This window comes from Sminthopsis crassicaudata, chromosome 5, assembly GCF_048593235.1.
Source record: "Sminthopsis crassicaudata isolate SCR6 chromosome 5, ASM4859323v1, whole genome shotgun sequence".
Classification (NCBI taxonomy): Eukaryota; Metazoa; Chordata; class Mammalia; order Dasyuromorphia; family Dasyuridae; genus Sminthopsis; species Sminthopsis crassicaudata.
The window spans coordinates 94,454,784-94,477,718 of NC_133621.1; the positions used below are offsets into that span (position 1 = coordinate 94,454,784).

Genomic DNA, 22,935 nt, shown 5'->3' on the forward strand with positions numbered 1-22,935 from the left:
ACAGTTTTAGATCTATGATTCTATGAAAACTCAATTTAAGAAAAAAAAAATGAAGGGCACTGGATAACATGGAAAAGTAATATTGCTTCTATTGTAAAAGTCAGGAATTAAGTTGTATCTGATCTAGGAATCATTTCCTAAATAAAATGTGTTTGTATTATCAGACCACTGACTTATTCGGACAAATATAAAAATTAGTATGAAACAATGAGATATGATAAAAATGAGAAAGAAATATATACACAATTAAAATCTTATATTACAAAGTTATAATATCTTACTTAAAGAAGCTGTTGATGATAAAAGTAGTAGTACAAACACATATATGTATATATATATATATATATATATATATATATATAATCTTATATAATTGTATAATTTGTTATAAAACAAGCACAAATCAAGATGAAAATAGGTTAAAGGTACTTTAATTATTAAATACTTGTTTTACTCCACAAATGAGGAAAAGGGACAGTAAAAAGAAACATCAATTTAGAATATGAATTCAATTGTAAAATCTTATATAGAAGGATGACAGATTATTAATTGTGTCATTTCACAAAAGAGATAGAAATGATAGATGATTAAACCAGTTTAAATAAAGTTTTTCAAGAGACCCAAACTAGCTACAAGCCTTCCAAGGATATTTATGAATAGAAATAGAAGGCAGAAAATAAAAAGAAAAAAAAACAGAAAAGATATGGAAATATTTAATATTATTTTTAAAACACTAAGACGTGAAACACACAAATTCTAACACTATCTTGAATATATTTACAGACGAGATCAAAATAGCACCGAAGAGAACAAAGCCAGAATTCTGATATGCATTTATTCTAGTATAGTGGCATTTTTAATCTCTCTGTGTGTATATGTGTGTGACAAAGATACAGAGAGACAGAGAAATAGAAAGAAACAGAGACATTGAATACAGAGACAAAAGTAGAAACAAGACAGAAAAACAGACAAAGAGACAGACGTACACATACACATAGGACGAGAGACACACAGAGAAATATATAAAGAGGCAGACAGAGACATAAAGACAGAGACAGAAATGGAGATAGAGAAACAGAGACAGAGAGGGAGAGAGAAAGAGGGGGACAAAAACACAGAAAGAGAGAGATAGGAAGACAGATGGAGAGGTTCAGAGAAAGACAGGAAGAGACATACACTAACTGAAGTGGAACTCATTTTGCTCCATTATAGACTAAAATCGATTTTGATGACTGTTTTGATTTTTTAAAATGTCTATTATCTTTTTTAAAAGAAAAAAAAAATGTGCTCTACTAATTTAAGGACAGTATTAACGAAAACACACACACTCCCTTCCTCCCTACGCCTCCCCCACCCCTCTCTTTCTGTCTCTCTCTTTCTCTCTCTGTCTGTCTGTATCTCTTTCTAACTCTCTTTATCTCCAGATGTATATAACATATATAATATATGCATATACACATTTATGTTGGAACTACTATATGACTATATGTGTTGTTTTTATTTTTACTACTACAGTACTACCTAGTATTAGAATTAAACTATTTACTAGAGATGGCTACATATTAAAAGGTTAAGAATATGAGGGCTACTCCAAGTCATAATGTATATCTGCTTTCTTAATCAATGAAAAAATATGCATTGAATAGAAACTGAAGAACCTCCATAAGCCCATTATATTATAAACAACTTTATATAAACTAAAATTTATATATATATATAGATAGATAGATAAAATTTATATCTTCCCTCAATCCTTGAGCCCCACCCAGTGTCCATTGTAGCCATTATATAGCTCTGTGTATATACATGTGTGTATTTATGTATACACATATAGATATGTATATACATATTGGGACAGTATATACACACATACAATTGTTTAGGCATATATATGCATACATATATATGTATATACATACATATACACATCACAATTAAAATATTAAATTAGAGTAAAACCTTTAGAATTCTCAAGTGATTTTTAAGCTAATTGTACAGTCACAATAACACCAAGAATATTTCCTTCATTAGAATGATATTTAGAGATTGTAAACTTCAATAAATTAATGCCTTTTGAAATACCTCAATTAATTCTTATAAAAATTAAATAAACTCATGATATATGGACTTTAATCATTTTTAAAGTGACTCATATATTTGGACATATGCAATGACTTACTTTTGAAAGCTGTCAGAGTCATGGGAAAGAATAGGTGGCATAGAAAAATATGTGACAGAGAGAAAACAAAATGTGAAGTAAAATACATGTCTGGGTTCTATAAAATGGCGATGATCAAGATGGTCACCCCATGTTAAAATTATTTATATCTATTTAATTACCTCATAATCCAAGTCCAGATAATCAAATTCTCCATTCGTCCGAAAATGTTGCAAATGCCTATCCAGAGTCAGGTTGATGTTCCGTCCATGGCGTTCAATGATAACAGAATGCCAGTGGTGATCATCTAGCAAACTTCCTGTCATCACAGATGTATGGCCATATATGGAACCAAATTGGTTGCTCCCTGATTGATGTGAAAAGACCAAGGAAATGAATGAATGGCAGACTTACTGAGGAGGAGTTAATTTCACATACAAAGTCATCTATCTCCCAAAGCTAATTCTTGGTGAAGTTAGCATAAGAAATTGCAATGTAATTATACTTAGAGATGACTCTGTTCAAAGTATACTTAATATTCTCTACTAAGAATTGAACCTGGCCCTATATTTTTTAAAAGCCATAAAAATAAAGTAACAAAACTTCAGCAATATCTGTTAATAAAAACCCAGATGTTTAAGTCACCAAAGTCAAAGATTTTAATTAATGTTGTGAAAAAAATATTGATCTTACAGTAAAGAGATGTGATTTCAGGTTCTGGCTCTATAAGACTGTTAACTTCCTTGAACTTGTTTCCTCGTTTGTGAGATGAGGATGTCATGCTATTTGACTCAAAGGATTATTATGAGAAAAGCACTTTATAAACCTTAATTACATATATTGGAAATTCTATGAGTCTATGTGTAACTTTTAGCTACCAAAGCAAAATATCACTTAGCTTCAAAGAAGAAGGGGAATGAAATGGCCAGGAGTCTTAGAGTTTCCCTTGCTATTTGAAAAGAACATCACACTACTTACAAAGGATTCAGAATAGGCAAATGCCTGGGATTTCCTTAATCTTTCTTTTCCTGGCATGACAATTTAAAAGGCAGATCAAGGAACAAAGAAACAGGGAAAAGCTATTAATTAAAAACATAAAAAAGGAATATTAAGGAACACTGAAATGGGGGTAGACTTTTCGAAGAACAATTATTTAACAAAATATGAATGGTGAAGAAAGAGAAAAAAGTCCAACATCTATGGCTTTTAAGTGGGATAAGAATAACTGCTTTTAGCAATGACATACAGGGTCTCCTATGACCAAAATTTTTATTAATATGTAATATAGTATAGTGCATGTAAAAGGCCTCTAAAAATAAGTCAAGAAATCTGAATTCTAGTTCTGACTCCATGATTCAATATTTGTATATGGAAAGAATAATCACATCTCTCTGTACCTAAATTCATTCTTTATAACATAAGAAGGTTAGATTAGAGCAAAAGTATGAAACAAGTAGTCACAAATATGGTACTCAGGGTTCAACCAGATTCAAATATAATTGGGGAATATGTAATAACATAGAAAAATACAATTGAACACAGGTAAGGTTAACTTGAGATTTTCTAAGTGACTTTGTGGCTTGTAGAGACACTAATAGATAGTAAATATCCCCAATTTCTGCTTTAATTTGACACTATTGGAGTAGGGGGCTTTGAAAATTTCCTGAAACTCTAAATCTGCGATCCTATGATCTTAAATAAAAGCACTTTCCTTATATTGTAACAAAAGTAAGCCAGTTATATTGTTATTACATAGAAATTAGTGCCTATTATCTAACAAAAGGAAATATTTAAATTAACACATTAAAATCAATGACTTATGTTTATATGTCTATATATGAATCCAAGTTTTTTTTTGTTTGTTTGTTTTTTAGCTAACTCCATACTCAATACTTGAACAACTTCCTTTGTAAAGGACAGTAATTAGAAGATTTATGAATAAATATAGTATTGTTTTAGAATATATGTGCATATTAATAAAATTATATGTAATGATATTTAAAGACATATGAATATTTACATGCAAAAATTAATGTTATATGATTCCATGCCAATAGGAGGCCTTGCATGGATAAACTTTCTCTGCCAATATCAATTTGCCATTCTTAGTATTTCTGTATCTTGTAATCTGAGAGATCATTGTCACAGCAATGAGAGGTTGTATGACTTGATCAGTTACTCAGGTAATCTACTGTATAGATAGGACTTGAACTCAGGTGATTATAGTTCCATAAAGCCTCTCTTATATTTATATGTAGTTGAAAAAGAGAGAGAGAGAGAGAGAGAGAGAGAGAGAGAGAGAGAGAGAGAGAGAGAGAGAGAGAGAGAGAGAGAGAGAAGGAGGTAGAGAGAAAGAGGGGAAGGAGGGAGGCAAAAAAGGAGGAAGGAAGGAAGAGGAGGAGAACAAGGGGAGGAGAAGGGGAAAGAAGAGGAAGAAGAGGGAAAGAGAAAAAAAGAAAAAGAGGAAGGGGAGGATGGGAGAAAGAAGTAGAAGAAGAAAAAGAAGTAGTAGCATAGGGTACAGACCAAGTTTTAGAATTAGTTATTAAAAGAAGTATGATCAGGATAGAATTCAGTAATAACCAAACATAAAACAATGCAACACTATAAGGAAGGCTAGTGTTTCTTTATGTATCAATCAGCCCCTTTTCTTTTATTAATAAATAAACTTTGGGAAATGATAAATTTGCAACAATATATGAAGAAGGCATGTAAACATAAAAAATATAAGAATGATAGTTTTAAGGGTTTGGATCATATGTAAAATAAGGTAAAATATGTAAAATGTGATTTTCCTATCTTACATTATTTTCACAATTTTTATATCTATAAGATAAATGCAAGGAGTCAAATGCTAGCAGAAGAAATCAAAATAAGTATAAAAAGGGGGGAAAACAACATAACCTCAATACTAACATTTATGAAATATTATTTTCATAATTTTTTTAGTCTAGGGGCATAGAAGAACCCAGAGAGAAAAACCTAAAATATAGGCATGAAATTAAAGAGGGGCAGTAGAATTCTAAGTTTCCCAGACTTTTCTTAAAATGAGTTTTCATTTGGATCCCCAATTCAAGGTGTACCAATTTCCCTCTGGAAGAAGTGTTCCCCTAGGAGGAAGCTATGAACTTTGTTCACAATATGATTTTTCCTCTTTCCCTTAGACAATAATATTGCACACATAATAGACAAGAAACAGATGGAAGGGAAATGAATAGTTTTTTGGCTTGACCAGTTTTAAGACAAAGAACAACATGCATATTAACTTTGAATTGTTTTGTTACACAAAGAGGTAGTAACAATAACCTAAGAGGGATCACATAAATATGCTCAGTTAGAATGGGTAATGGTTTTACTTTTTCTTCAGTTGATTTTACTATATGCTATATAGGCAAGCAGCACTGAAGAAACAACATTCTGTGGATGAATATAAAATATAACCACAAAAAAACTAATAAAAATCTTTTCTAATGAAAATGAAAGTTGTGCTTTTTTTTTTAACATCAATTGGGAATATCCTAAATCTATACCTTTGCCTGAAAAGATAGTGAAACTAGTATTTTAGTATTTTATTATATAGTAAATACCACTAAAACATGGTAAAATCCTACATTTGCATCATTCAGTCATTCCTATTCCTATAAATATGCACCTTATAAAATTCACAAATTTCAGTGCTTTTCTTAAACAACATAACAATGTATACTCTCATAGATCATTTTGTTGAGACTGAATTACAGACTCAAGAAATGGAGATAATTTCCCTGTTATCATAATGCAAACCTTCAAAACTAAGGAGTGAGGATTTATTTTTTTTGCAAATTGCCTTTTAGAATTATGCAGTATAATCTTGGGAAATTGTCTCTATCACTATTGCCATATTGGGGAAGGAGTGGGAAAGAAATAAAGTTTACCTAGCCATATAAGAAGATCAAATCAGCATGGTTTTCTGATTTTTGTTAAAGTCAATATTCATAGATGTTATAATTCAATTTAAAGTGTGATAAATACACAAACCTTTTTTTAAAAGAGAAGAAATTATACTATTGTGCATCTTATATATACATATATATGGGTAAATCTGCCTTATTTGCAGAGTAGAAAGGGATTACACCTTTCCAGATTGAAATAATACAAACAAAAAGAAAATGTGTACAATAGAATGTTTGATATAGTTTTTTTGTTGTTGTTGTTATTGTTGGTGGTTGTTGTTTTTCTTTTACTATGATTTTGGTTGTTTTTTGGTACAGACATCAGGTTGAATCCATAGAAGGAGTCCTTGATAAGATACTTTCTCTAACAATTACATTATAAATCAAATCAAGCCCTCCACCTTCCCCTGCAAAAGTAATACTATACAGGGAAAGCCTAATGCCACAGCGCTAATTCAGAGCAAAGGCATATATTGTATGAATTGTCTCTGTGTCTTTAAGAAAAATTACAATATAGTGGACAGAACTCCAGGCCTGGAATCAGGAATACCTGAATTTAAATATGGCCTCAGATATTTATCAGTTGTTTGCCTCTATTTGCCACAGCTTCCACATCTGCAAAATGGGGATGATGACAGCATCTACCTCCCATTGTTCTTTTAAGGATAAAAATGAAACAATAATTAGTATAGTACCCAGTACACAATAAGAGTAATATAAGCATTTAACCTGATTGTCATCATCAATTTAAGGCTTTGTTTTCTCTTATATAAAAATAATGCAAAAAGTATTTGCATCAAAGTGCTATTGTAAGGAAAGTGCTTTATGAACTATACAGTGTTATGCAAATGTAAACTCAAAATGATGGTGAAAATTATCTAAGTAAAGTGCAGGAAGATAAAAGGAGTCTACTATTTTTTATTTATATTTCAATTTTATTGTAATAAACACTTTCAGAAAAAATGGTATATATTATATCCCAATTTTCTTAAATTATAATATTGAATATCAATTTTGGTTTTGGCTAGGATTTTCAATTTTATTTTTAACTAATTAGAATGGGTTAAAATACAAATATTACATGTACCATTTCTTATTTTTAAATAATTTTGACACATTAATCATTTACCATAAAATAACACTCTCCAGCCTGCCCCCACCCTACCCCAAGTAGCTTGGAGATAATTTAGAGTCCTAAAGTTGTAATAAAGCAGACCTAGTATTCAAATTTTGCCTGTGGCAACTATTAGTAGAGTTAATTGGGCAAGCCATCCAAACTCTTCTAGCTTTTAGGAGCTGTTTCTCTAACTTACCTTTCTTAACAAAATAGAGGGATCCAACAAAAGTCAATATGTTCACATTATTAATTCAAATCTTAAAATAATAATAATAATAATAATAATAATAATAATAATAATAATAATAATAATAATAGGAATGAGGGGTTAGAGCCTACCCAGGTTTAAGTTGAGAACCAGTTTGGCTTTTTTCAGTTCCAAGGTAATATAATCTCCTTGCTGCCCTTCGCCATGGAAGATTACCCCTTCACTCTCAGAGGTTTTAAATTTCAAAGCAATGACATCTTTCAGAGTTTTCATCTTCTTATTCTTGAATCTGTACGGTAATACAACATGGCCATCAAAATTGATAACATCGGCCCCTGAGGGAAGAAGTAAATAACATTGATGCTGAGTCATTGTGTATTGCCATGCAATGTCCAGCAAACACACTTTCAATGGGTTGTAGCTATCCAGTTCTAATTCTCTTTCTTCAAAATATGGTCTTAAAATCATGGGTGAGTTTGTTTTTCTGGGTTTCAGTATTCTCTAATATAGAAAATGGACAATGGTTTTTTATGAAGAATAGTTAATAAAATATGACCATAAAAGCACTATAAATAAAAAAGCTATATCAATTTTAATATCAATCACATATATCCAAATAATATAGCACATATTTCAAATGTCTTTTTTCCATTCTTAAGTTTTATCTTAATGGGAAAAAAAAAAGTAAAATCACCGTCCCTATGGAGTAATTATTTTTAATGCTTTTTTTTTTTCTTTTTGCCACAGAGGAGAACAATTCTTGACAATTTTCTTAAGAATTTGTTTCTACCAATTTACTTTGTTGGACCAAAGGAGGAAAAAGAGAACTTAGTAAATATTATTTAATGATAGAGCAATTGTTTCTTGATGGGTTTTCTCCTCCATTCATCTTTCAAATACCCTTCCACCATCATCTGAGTTTAATGACTAATAAAACTTTGGGAACCATCTTAATGTTTGCCCCTGGGCATCATATCTGTCCCAAAACCATTGTTAGCTCTTCTGGATGAGGAATCAGGCTGCAATTTCTTCTCCTTTATTAAACAAAGAAATTTTCACTTACCAAATTAAGAAGCTATACACATGCAAATATGTGAGGGTAGCAAATAGCTAACTTATAATTTAAATTCTTTGTTATTAAGCTGTAAACTATTTTGCACAATATGCTGTGCCATTTGTGTGCCATGCCATTTATGTGTAAATGTACATTATTGTTGTTGTAGTTGTTAGAGGATTTGAAAATTAAGATCATTATTTTATAACCTTTTCTAAAATAAAGGAAAAGGGAGCAATATATAATTTCTAAATAAGTGAAAGGTATGCTGCCAGCTTCACATATTCAATTAAAACATTTCATCATAATATTATTGCTGAATCACATCAGCACCATAAAAGTTAGGCAGTCTCCTGAGGCTAATGTTTCTGAACCTAGCTGGAATGCTTTCTTTTATGAGTTCGAAGTTCTCTTACTGTTCTAAGTTCCAGTTTTTCCCAAACCTACTGCATATATCTTTTCCTAAAAGAATGTTTTTCCTGAAAAATCTGTTGCCTTACATTTTAATTTTTGCCCCACTACCTACAAACTATTTTGTATGTACTTTTATTAAATAATCTGTGTGCATGCTGTTTCCCAACAATAGAATTTAAATTGAGACCTGAAATTGTTTTATTTTTCCTTAATATGAGAACTCTATGAAATGTATGTTAAATTGATTTAAATTGAATTGTTACAATAAATCAAGAGCAAAAACACAAAAACAAAACATAACTCCCTTGACATTTATTAGGCTGAATCTGGAATAAAGAAATATACAGGCTTGAATCACAGCCCTCTTGCCTATTATCTGCATCGTTTTTGAGTCTCAGTTTCCTTATATGTAAAATGTGAGAACTAGACAAGATGATGACTGAATTTCTATCCAGATAAAAATCTCTGCTACTATTCAACAAGCATTCATGAAATGCCTACTTAGTACAATATACTCTGAGAAATATCGAGTATATAGAGACAAAAGTAAAACAAAATGTCCTTGCCTTCAAGAAACATATTCTATGAGAGAACAATTCCTTCAGTCCTATGACTTACTGCTACTACATAATATTAATTTATTAAAAAAACTATTTAAAATTTATATTTTCTTTTTATGCAATTTTCTATTTGAGTTTTATTTCACCTTTGGAACCCTAGTAAAATAAATAATTTCTTTTATTTTAGAAATACACTCTCACATGGAACCACTTAAGGTCAAGTCTCTGACTTTAGGCATGATAACATTTATACTAAACTCAAGCAGAGTTAGAGAACAGTTATTACTTTGAAAGTCATCAGACAAAGATATATAAATTTCCCTTTTTAGGCCTCTAATTCTAAATCACTTTTGTTAATAGCAAAACATTTAAGTTATTATTTTTTAAATCATGCTATAGCACCATCTATTTTAGCTTTATTTGGTGATTGTATTATGAGCAAAGCCCTGCCTTAAGCTTTGTTTCACACTAATATTTTTGCTTATTATCTGAAAAGATATTGTTGATGAAAGTTTTTGAAAATTTTTCCTCTTTCACTATCTTGTCTTAAACATGCAAACATTTCTTCAAATATAGCTTTCTATCTCCTTCCAAAGAATTTTTTGTGTGAAATTAGTTTTCCCTCTACTTATTCAGGGAATCCATTGGCCTTAGCACTTTTCATCATTAACAGTATTTAAAATATTCTAATGTTTGGTTTATTTTTTTCTTCTATTTTTTCTATTATTTTCTTCTATAAGCATATAGAACATGCAATATTCCAACATAAGTACATGAGGAAAATAAAATTTAAGACAGCAATGAAAAGACTACTTAAAGATTTCCATTTCAGTTCTGCTTATCATCATTTTATACCTTCTTAAAAAGAGCTTCCTGAATCCACAGATGTCTAGGGGAAAATCAGCCACTAAATTTTTTGTCTTCAGCTAATATTGCAAGCCAATCCAATATGCAGATTTCTGACTTCATCAAAAAATCCTGTCACAGTGAAATTCCAGTTGCTAAGTCTTTATCATTTGTGAAAAAAGAAAAAAGGGCAAATTATATGAAATTTTATTTCCAGTTTCCGGGTGGAGTCTATAATCTAGCAGATAAAAGGAGCATATGAAAATCACTAAGAAGGAAAAATTTTGGAATATAGAGTGAGGTCTATAATCAATGCTATAAAATAAAGATTGGATAATGCCATTATATAATTTTTCTTATATGTGAATGTGCACAAAAATCCCAATTTTTTATCAGAGATATCATATTCTGAGAAACTTTTCAAAGAAGCTCTTCCATATTTTTTCCTAAATCAAAATTTAAAACTGGCTAAAGGGAATAGAATAGTGACAATCTTAAGCGAAGTCAATAATTCCTGATTCTTTTTTGCTCAAATTTTACAGTGAAAAACAATTACATGTTTTAGTGTGTTTGCTTGAGACTGTCTCCCTATTTTGTACAGGCTTCTAGTTCAAGGGACACCAAAGCTTAAAACTATTACTAATTCGCATGGGCACTCTAACCAGGTTCTGTTTCTAAACTGGGCTAGACTGTAGCTCCCAGAGGCTCAGCACACTTGTGCTAACCTTAGTATGGACATCTCAGTGACTTTAGCTGTAACCCAAAACACCTACACTCAAAAGTAGGTATTCTCAGCCTCCATGGCAGAAGTTGTTTCAAGTATGTATCATTACATCTCATCATGGTTAATTTTTAGAGATTAATAGGATGTATTCTGGGAAGATGGTGAGTAGGTCATAAATTTCCATGCTCTCCAGATATAGAAACAGAAAATTGCCAAGAAATAAACACAGAACAAGGAAAGTAAAGAATAAACAGTCATCCTTCTGGGTCACTTGAGAGAAGACCCAGGGGCTGAGATTTAACCTAAGTGTTGTTGTAAACAGCTCTAGGCTGACTTCATTGAATCTGCAGTGAACATTTACCTTATCAGAACTATTAACACAAAAATTTTCTTCTACAGAACAACAGATTGGGAATGAGAGGACTGAAGGATCCCCTGCTGTTTCAATAAGTAAGGGTTAACAGGGCTGACCTGGAAAGATCCCTGGCTATGACTGGCTGAAGAGGAGTGAACACACGCCTGGGTCATATAATATCTCAGAGAGAAAAGACATTTTGTGGACAACTTGGCTAGGGCTTAGAGGAGGGGGAAAGGAATCCCTGAATTTAGCTACCTGGACAGATTTCAAAAAACAACCATAAGAAGGACTTGAGACCAGAGACAACATTACCCACAACTCAGGATTAAAAGTTGGTAATAATAATATCAAGTTACTAAAATGAAATAAGACACACAAGACAAATTAAAAATAAAAATGAGTAAGCAAAGGAAAAGGAACCCAATAACTGACAGCTACTTTGGTATAAAATATTTGGAGGAAGAATGAGGGGGAAAAAGCCATTTCTACCTTAAAGAATAACATAAAGTGGTCACAAACTTGCAAAAACTTACACAAGACTTTAAAAATCAAATAGAGAAAGAGGAAATAAATAAATAAAAACAATTAAGAAAAGCATGAAAAAATACTTAACCAACTGTAAAAAGAGATATAAAATCTTAAGGAAGAAAATGAAAGGAATTCAAAAAATCAAATAAAAAAGGAGGAAAATTAGAAAAAATAATTCAAGGAAATCACAAAAAGAAAGTTGACGGATTAGAAAAAGAGAAACAAAATCTTCTGAAAATTTTAAACTTAAAAGAAAAAAATCATGTGCACAGCAGAACATAAAAGAAAATTCAAAATATAAAGCAATAAATTTCCATTTGAAAAAAATCTATATAACAAATACTATACATTGTGTTTAGTGTTATCCATCTTTTCTTTGCTTCTTGTAAGTTTTCTTTTGCTTACTGCTTTATTCTTTTTTACTTTATTCTTTTCCCTTTTGCTCCTGTCTCCCAAAAAAGACTACAATTAAAGCTCATATATTCATACTACATGTCAATATGAATATGTATGGATCTACATATAAACACATTTACACAGAAGAATATATATGCATATATAAATACATGCCTACATATACACCTATAAATAAACATTTATAATTACACATATACATACATATAAATAGATACTTATAATCATATACACATACACACACACACACACACACACACACACATATATATATATATATATATGTATATATATATATATATATATATATATATATATATATATATATATACACACACACACACACACACACACACACACACACATACACTTCATATACATCTATACAAGACTGTACTATGCTTGGTTGTTTTTGGTTTCTCTGAAGGTGGATAATATCCTTCATAAATCTAAGTATTTCCATATTTTTCTAAATCTACCAACTCATCATTTCCTAAACTATAGCAATATTTCAATCTTATGCTGCCTAAAACCGTCTGAACAGTTTAAAATAAAATTGATTACTATGGCTGACATATATTGTAGTTTCCACATTTTTCTATCTTAATGACATATATTTTAACTTTAACTCTATCTGAAATCATGGTGGATCATAGCAATACAATGATCTAAGACTACTCTGAAGGAATTACAATAAAAATTGCTATCCATACCCAGAGATTAAACTGGCTTCAATACAGATTGAAGCATACTTTTTTTAAATTTTATTTTTCTTGAGGTTTTTTTTTTTTGGGGGGGGTGGAAATCTATGTTCTCTTTTGCAACATGAGTTTTGTGGAAATGTTCTTCATAACTTCTGTGCTTTCTAAATTTGGGTGGAGGGAAAGGGGTGAGGAGAGAGAATCTAGAACTTACAGTTTTAAAAATAAATGTAGAAAGTAATTTTACCTATAACTGGAAAATAAAATATTAAACAAAAATTAAAATTTATACTTATTGAGACTTATGGAGTCTCATTTAACTTTTTTGGGCAAGTTTTCTTTCAGATATAATCCCAGTTATTTTGCTCTTCAATATAAGTTGTTCCAAGACCTTTGATTTTTTAATATAACCACTGCTAGGTCTTATGTGATTCTAATTGTGCCTCTGCCATATTTTTTTTTCTTATTCATTATATTTTCTTCTTGATCTGAGGTTTTAGGGAATTTGGCTATTATATTCATCTTGGTTTTCCTCCTAGGGGATCTCTTTCAGGTGGTGATTAGTGGATTTTTAAATTTACTTCTACTTTCCCTTCTTGTTCTAATATTTCAGGACAATATTCTTTATTCTTATAATTCTTTGCTTTTTTTTTTAATTATAGCTTTCACATTATTCTTATGTTGTAGTCTTGATCTATTCTCCAAATCCATTGTTTTTCTTTTGAGACATTTCACATTCTATTGATATTATTCTTTATATTTTATTTTATTACTTCTTGGTCTTATAACTTCACTTTGTCTTGCCCAATTCTTATTGCCATGGAGTCATTTTCTTCCTTAAAATTCTGGCTTTTCTTTTCCAGCTGGTTGACTTTCTTTTCATAACCGTCTTATATTTGCTGGACTATACTTACTTTTTAAAAAGATTTTCCTCAATTTCTCTCATCTGACTTTTAAAGTTTTTTTTTTTAATTGTTGTTGTTTTTTTAGTTCTTCTTTGAATGCTTTTTGGGCAAATGATCATTTGGCATTACTCTCTGGAGTGGGAGAGGCTTTTGTTTTTGTATTTACTTCCTCTCTCTGAAAAAAATCCTAGCCAAAACAAACAAACAAAAAACATCTTATAAAACTTATTTTCTCTTTATAGAAAATACCAAATAGAACTCTTTAATTTAGGAAAATTAGTTTTGAGTATAAAAATTCTTTGTGGGCCTCTTTCCATTAAAGGGAAGAGAATCATCATCAAAGTTGATCATGTTGATCAAAGCTATAAATTGGAATAAATACAGATGGGACAAATTAATTTAGAAGTTTGAAAGACAAAGACAATTTAGTGAAGAGTCTGACAAGCAGATGCAATTGTGCTTGGACAAGGGGACAATCAATTTCTTGGTATACATTTCTATACTTCTGTAATGGTTGGAGGTGAATAGGTAAAGTTTATAACTTTATTCTGTGAATGGCAGTCTGGTTTCAGTTACAGAAGGTGCAGACATCTGGATATTGAAATGAGACATAGGGTAAAATACCCTATCTGGACATCTATCGGGACCAACTATATTAGCATTCTGACACAAAATTTTTCTTGCCCTTATCTATTTTCAGATTTACAATAAAAAACTGGTCAGAGATAGCTCCCATAGCCAGAACTATCTGTACAAAGTGATTATTCCCTTTCTTAACTATTTGCTTGCTATTGAATACATCCCACAATTCTAGGAACACTCTAGAAACATTTTTTTTCCTAAGATTCTAGAACATTCTAAAATGACGTACATCACAATCTTGAGTTTTTAGTTCTCTTTACCAAAAAGATCCCCCCCCCAAATACCAATTGACATGTAATAATAAGTTGCACTTATTTTTTGGGCAGGATATCTTTTATTTTTTATTCTGGTTATCATTCCCTAGAATTAAGTTTTCTATGTAATGATTAAATAACTATGGATGAATTGTTCAAGCAATCTGAACAGCAATAATGACTCACTGAGAAATAAATGTGAAAAATCACAGTGTTCTCACTACATTGTTCCTAAATATATCTTGGAGCTTTGGTAGTGTGCCCAAGTACATTATCAAGTCACTATGAAAGAAGTGGACAGCTTTTTTTTTTTTTTCTCAATATACTTCCATTATTAGATAGTTCTTAGTTTATACATTCTCTAAAATATCACTTTTGTTACTTCACTCATCCCAAAATAAGGAAAAAGAAGTAAATGACAAATAATCATAATTGTAAATATTTATGCAATTTTTATCTTAAAGCTTATTTTTCTAATTTGTTGCCCCCATGCATAGTTTTCTCTTGTAACCAAGAAAAATCTTTAAGCAAAACTAATCAACAAATTCACTGAATTAACTACATTGCATACTTTATTAACACTCACTTCTTTACCTAAAAGAGAGAAATATGTTTCAGTCAGTCAATAAGCATTATTTAATATTTACTATGATGACAGTAGGTTAGCCATTGAATATAAATGAAAAATGAATAGTGAAACAAAACAAAGCAAGCAAACAAACAAAAAAGCCCAATCCCTGTCCTATTGGAATTTATAGTCAAAAGGAGAAGATATTTCAAAAAAACACTAGGTAAAAAGAGGGTAAATACTGAATAAATTGAAATTAATTTTAGAAGGAAAGGCCTTAAAAACTGAGGAGACTCAGAAAGAAATAACTATGGAAAGTGAGATTGAGAGTGATGGGGGAACCCTTAAACTGTACTCTCTGACTTTGGGGGGGAAGCCATGGTGTGAACTCTTATGAAACTCTCCTTGAACTCTTGAGAAATTCTCCTCTGGGAGACCCCCGCCTCAAGAAATTAAGAAAAATGGCTTCATTCTGTTATCTTGGTATGACTAACTATACCCTCTTTTGAGTAGCTGTACCCTCTATTGAGTTGAAAATTAATCCAGGACCACTCCTATTTATCTAGAACTTAAGTGGTCTCATTCAATTGGAAATCTAGGCCTGGAGGCAGTGACAATATTGAAGGAATTTCATTCAATTGATCTCTTTTTAAAAAGGAGATTTTAACCTCATTACTTGCAGAGACCCAAAGCAGGACTATGCCTTATCAAGGAATCTCTCCTTAGAATAGCTGCCTGTCAGGACCCCTGCCCACTGTGAAGACATTCTCTTCTCAACAATATTTTATTTCTCTGCCAGGACCTTGCCAACAATAAAACTTCCTTTTTTGTTACCATTATTTCAGGTTTATGAATTCTTTCATGTTGAACCTGTGCTGACCAGAAAGGTATTCTCACACCTCAACTCTCTACATTGCCATTAACTGCATCAAGATGTCTCATAAAAAAGGAACTTGGACTTAAAAGCACAAGTGAATGGCAAAGCAATCAACAATGTGGGACAATAGAACAAAAGTGTTGCATTTAAGTAATTGAAAGAAGAGACTTGGATTATAGAGAAAGTGAAAAGAAGTAAAGTATAAGACGACAACAACAACAACAACAACAACAACAACAACAATAAAAGAGACAGGAACAGGCCAGATAATTTCAAAGCTAAAACTGACAGGAAGGCAATTACAATTTGTTGGGCAAGAAGGTGACCTAATCAGACTCCTACTCTTGAAAAATCACTTTAGATGATAGCAAAGGCAAATTAGGAAAGTAAGGGATAATTTACCTATCAGAACTTTAGAAAAGGAAGGATTTTATCCCTAGAGAACTAGAAAACAGCATGAAAGGCCAAATGGACAACTTTGATTAACTAAACCTTAAAAAGTTTTTGCCCAAACAGAACAATATTAAAAAGGGAAGTACAAAGTTGGGGAAAAATCTTTACAGCCAGTTTCTCATAAAGGTCTCATTTCTGAAATATATAAAAAGCCGTGTCAAATTGATAAGAATACAAGTCATTTTCCAATTGAAAAACGATCAAATGATATTAACTAACAATTTTTAAATGATGAAATTAAAGCTATCTATAATCACATGAAAAAACTTTCTACATCACTATTGATGAGAGAAATTTAAATTAAAGCATCTCTGAGGTACCTCCTCAGACATGTCGGATTGGTTAAGATGACAGAAAAAGTTAATAATAAATGTTGGAGGGGATGTGGGAAAACTGGGACACTTAATACATTCTTTGTAGAGTTGTAAAACAATTCAACCTTATGGAGAATAATCTGGACCTATGCCTAAAGGGCTATCAAACTGCATACGCTTTGACCTAGCAGTAACACTAGTGGATCTGTGTCCAAAGGAAACCATAAAGGACTACATGTGCAAAAATGTTTATACCAGCTCTTTTTGTGGTGACAAAGAATTGGAAAATGAGTAGATGCCCATCATTTGGAGAATGGCTGAATAAGTTGTAGTATATGAAGATAAAGGAATGTTATTGTTGCGTGTAAAAAATGATGAACAAGCTGCTTTTAGAAAGGCCTGGACAGATTTATGCAAACTGATGCTGAGTGAAATCAACAGTACCAGGAATACACTATACATAGTATCAGCAAGATTGTGTGATCATTCACTATGAAAGATTTGTTTTTTTCAGTAGTTCAGTGATACAAGGCAATCCCAATAGACTTTAGATAGAAAATGCCATCTGCATCCAAAAAAAGAACTATGGAGATTTGAAGTAAATCAACTCAATGCTATGTCCACTCCTTTTTTTCTGTTTTTTCTCTCTTCCATATTTTTCCCATTTGTTCTTATTTTTTTTTCTCCCAAAATGATTCATAAAGCAATATGTATGAAAAATAATTTACAAAGAAAAATAAAGAAAAATTACTTTAGAAATAGAGTGGAGGATGATGTGGAGTACTAAGAAATTTGAGGAAAGCAAAAGTCCAGGTTTGAAAATGAATACTTGAACTATATTAGTGGATTTGTGAGCAGCAAGAAAGGAACATATTTTTAAAAATGTGCAGGTAGAAGATAAGGTAGACACTATTAAATTTTACTTATTCTCAGAAAAGATAACCACTGCAATTAATGTTTGGCCAACATTTAGTATTTTTATCCATTATGTATTTTTAAATCTTCTGTAAAAAGTAATAATATAATATTGTCTTCAAAAATATGGTAATGCATTCTCCTGGTTAAACCTTTGTCACTTTGTACTAGGCCAATATGATCATATTGCATCAATCTAGATCAACAAATCTTTATAATTTTGATGTGCTAACCTTTTTTGGTGGTCTGTCAAAGCTCATGAATCCTTGCTCAAAATGATAGTTTCAAATGCATGAAGAAATATCAAAAGGATTGCAAAGTAAGCCAATTATTATCCATCTATCTAATAAGTAGATAAATAGATATTTATCTATTTTCCTTAAAAAATCCATTGATCTTAGATTAAAAATTCCTACCTTTAACCAAAATACCTGATTATATCAGTGCAAAACAGCTTATGCAGTGCCCCTGAAGTTATTAGTAATGTGACTAAAATATCTCAAAATGCACATAAATGTAGTATTGTACCTATGTTCCTAAATGTTTACTATATGATACAACTGAGACACTTTTGGATACTTTAATGGAATTACATAGCATACAGTTTGGCCCAAGGCAAAATCACAATTTTCTAGCCTGATTTCTTGGGAATATACAATTGCTGTCATCTGGGGAGAATTTTGGATATTAGTTAATTAATATTTAGCATGGTTTTAAATCCAGAAGATACATTATTGAAGAAGAGTGAAATAGGTCTTAGACTCTTTGCCGGGTGAGAAATAACTAAGATAGAAACTGTAAATTGCTCTTTTCACTTCAAAGATGAAAGAAAGACACTTGACAATCCTGGAAAGATGAGAAGGTCACTGATCATTAGCCATCTGTGAAAATTTCAATCCAAAGCAAATAAATAAACAGAAATGGATTCTAATCACTTCTCCTAACTTTAGGCATTTTTAATAAGCTATTGAGTTGGTATGAAAATAACCTTAGTTCCTGAATGAAAATATAATTTATTTAACATTACTCAATGCTACCTTTGCCTATTGTTATTTAGAAACAGAAGACTATATATTTTCCCTGTAAGACCAAAATGTGGGCCTGGTAATACTGTGAAGTTAACATAAAAAGTTAACATAAAAAAGTGAACATAATTCTCCTTTTCACTTCTCCTTGCAAGGTTTATTTTCTTAGTAATGGTCCTCCCCTTTGATGCTCCAGAGTCATCATACTCTGACTTATTCCCTCCTTTGCTAAGAGTCATATTCCTTCAGACGCTTTTAGTATTACTAAAAGCAAATGTCTAGTGATTGCAACTATAAAAGTTATGAAACATTCCTTCTTAATCTTGGTATATAATACAATGACTCAAACACCTAAAACAACTATAACAACAATAATGAAAGCACTCAATAAATACTGAGGTGAATTATTTCTCCTCTGGAGAATTCTAAAGGTATAAACATAGTATAATTCTAAGGCCCACTTTAGTGGTGGGGTTATTTCTTAGGTAAGTAGTTTCTAGAAAACCCTCAAGTCATATACTTGTCTGTCTACCCTACTTATTTATAAAGGCAGTCAGGTATAGATCCTAATAATATGATTCTTATTTAAATAAAATTATGAATTTCAGTATGTCCTTAATTGTTGAATACATTTTAATTCTGAAAATAACATTTAAAACAATACAAATTGACATTATTCCATTTGAAGAATGATTTTTCAACAAATTTATGTTTCAAGTAGAAAGTAACTTGAGGGGCAACTAGGTGGTGCAGTGGATAGAGCACCAGCCTTGAATTCAGGAGAGCACGAGTTCAAATCTGATCTCAGACACTTAACACTTCCTAGCTGTGTGACCCTGGGCAAGTCATTTAACCCCAGCCTCAAAAAAAAAAAAAAAAAAAAAGTAACTTGATAGTTAAAAATTTTTAAAGGGAATAAACAAGGCAATTCATCAGTTAATATTTATTGAATTTGGTTTCACAAAAAAATAGTATAAAAGTTACCTTCATACTTAGCATTAAAAAATCAAATTGAATTTTTAGAATGCTAATTTGAGAATTTCAGATTTGAGAATTACTCCATTACCTTGCCTCTACTCAGGAAAGTGTCTAGTATTGAGTCAGAGGAGAACAGAATTGACTTTGTGCAACTTTGTGTGTGTGTGTGTTGGGGAGAGAGGTAGTGAGACACAGACTGAAGATTGCTATACAAGAGTAAGTTCCTGAGAAGAAATTTACTTTTACCAATACTAATCTTCATGTTTTTTCAATGTCCAGTCTAAGGCAAGTTTTCTAAGGTATTCAGAGTTTTAAGTGACTTCCCCTAAATCACACGCCAAATATGTAAAGGGTGAATTTAAATTTAATTGTTTTTGAATTTGTGAATATATTCACCTTTGACTATATTGCACAGGCTCTTAAGCCAGTTTTTAGGGGGCTAAAAGGTATCCTTTTTTTTTTTTTTTTTTTTTTTTTTGGTGGGACAAGGAATTCCTAGAACGTGATCCAATTATGAATGGAGCATATCTAATTTAATTAATATCTTGGTCTTCAATCCAAGCCACTTTATTAGTGTATTTTAAATGTCAATCTCATTCATTTTGAAAACCATTCTAGCTCCACTGAAAAAACAGTTTCATTGTACTAAAGCTGATTGTAAAAATAAGTTGTACTATGACACAATTCCTAGAATAAAAGGGTTTTAAACCTGAGGCCTAGTAAGAGAAAGCCCCAATAAGGAATCAACAGAGGGTTTTGAGCACCACTAGTGATCATTCAGATCCTTTACCAATAGATCAAGAAGGGCAGACCTCTATCTGCTCCTACAAAATACTCCTGCCAAGTACAGTAAGAATTATCTTATCTTCTCTGGCTGAATTTGTCCCAGCTTATATGCTCTTATAATTTCATTATCTTAGGTGTGAATCTTGTGGAACGATACCAAGTATTAAGTACATCTACTGAACTAGAGAACTATTAATCACCATGCTAAACTAGATAACCATTTGTCTCATCAATTCCACTGAGATCCCATTTTGTAAGAATCCTTATTTTAATTTCAGAGTTCTGGCCCATAATAGCACCTAACAAAAATAAATAAATGAGACCAAAAAAAGAAAAGGAAGCAAAAAATTTCACTAAAGAAATTACCTGCTTAAAAAGTAGAAATGGATAAAGTAGAAAAGGAGGTACAAAAGTTCATTGAAGAAAATAATTCTTTAAAAATTAATATTGAAGTACCAGGTGAGGATCATGCTGTCAAGTGTTACATAATTCAGGCTCAAGCCATCTTCAAATCAAGAAATATCCTGATCTGCAACCTAACGGTGCTACTTTTTTATTGACTGATTTCTGTGTTACATTTAAATTAGTTAGCATGAATACAGAACATTTTTGATATGTTTTTCAGAGAACGATAAAGGATTTCTTAAGAGTTCCCTCAAATCCTTCTGGGATTCTTGGGCTGAGGAGGATTGAGGCCAACAAACAGAATCCCATAATTCCTCTCCCAAAAATTTAGTACACAAATTCATTTGTAAATAGGACAAAGATGAGGCCCATGATTAAATATTTCTTTGGGATTTGGTTGGGAGCAACTATTAGGATCCCATCTTTAGAATGAAGTAAAATGACTTACTACAAATTGAAAAATAATAAGACAAGACCAAAGGAATGAAAATTGAAGCCAACGTGAAATATTTCATTGGAAGAACAACTGACCTAAAAATAGATATGGTAAAGATAATTTTAAAATTATTGGACTATCTGAAAGTCATGAACTCTGACATCCTCCAAAAAATTATCAAGGAAAATTGCCTATGTAATCCAAGACCAGAGGCAAAATAGAATTTTTTTTTTAATTTTAGCAAGTTTACACATTACTTTATGAATCATATTGGGTGAGAAAAATCAAAACAAAAGGGAAAAACCATAGGAGAGATAAAATAACAGAAAAAAGAAGTGAACACAGCATATATTGATTTACATTCAGTCTCCTTAGATGTTTTTCTGGATGCAGACAGCATTTTCTGTCCAAAGTCTATCAGGATTGCTTTAGATCACTGAACTGCTAAGAAGAATGAAGCTTTTCAAAGTTAATCTTTGCACATTCTTGCTATTATTCTGTACAATGTATTCCTGATTCTGCTTGTTTCACTCAGCATCAGTTCATGTAAATCATTCCAGGCCTTTCTATAATCAGCTTGTTCATCATTTTTATAGAACAATAATATTCCATTACCTTTATGTTCCACAGCTTGTTCAGCCATTCCCCCATTAATGGGTATCCACTGCTTTTCCAATTCTTTGCTAACACAAAAAAAGTTGCTACAAACACTTGCACATTTGGGTCTTGTATAAAATAGAAATTGAAGTCATCTGCCATTTACCTTGTAATAGAGATCTCAAAACAAAAACTCCCAAGAATATCATAGCCAAATTCAAGGAGATAATATTGCAAGCATCCAGAAAGAAACAATTTCAGTGTCATGGAATCACAGTGAAGAAAACACAAGATTTAGCGATTTCTATATTAAAGTATTAGAGGGTTTGGAACCTGATATTCTACATAGCACTGGAGCTAGGATAATAATCAAGAATCACCTCCCCAGTAAAAATGATCATGCTCCTTTAGGGAAGAAAGTGAATACTCAAGTAAATATAGAACTTTCAACCATTATGGAAATACCCGAGGGTGAACAGAAAATTTGACTTTCAGATACAGAACTCAGGAGAAGTATAAGAAAGTAATCAGAAAAGGGAATAAAAAAAAAACTTAATAAAATCAATCTGTTTACATTCTTATATGGGAGGAAAATACTTGTAAATTTCTCATTATTAAGGCAGTTGAAGGAGTATATATGGATAAAAGATATGAGTTGATTATGAATGGATAATATCTAAAAAAGTAAAATTAAGGAGTAAAAAAAGGAATGAATGGGTAAAAGGAAAAGGGAGAGCTGGAATGTTATAAATTATCTGTCATAAAA

General features: G+C 31.3%; 1 protein-coding gene across 1 annotated transcript in view; it reads right to left on the bottom strand.

Moving 5' to 3' along the window:
* Positions 1-22,935, bottom strand: part of CNTNAP2 (contactin associated protein 2) — a 2,674,182-nt gene that overhangs the window by 1,515,473 nt on the left and 1,135,774 nt on the right. The window contains exons 5-6 of the mRNA XM_074267631.1: positions 7,547-7,750; positions 2,341-2,525 (exon numbers count right to left, since the gene is read on the bottom strand). Coding sequence (XP_074123732.1) covers positions 2,341-2,525; positions 7,547-7,750 — 389 coding nt within the window. The remainder of the gene's footprint in view (positions 1-2,340; positions 2,526-7,546; positions 7,751-22,935) is intronic.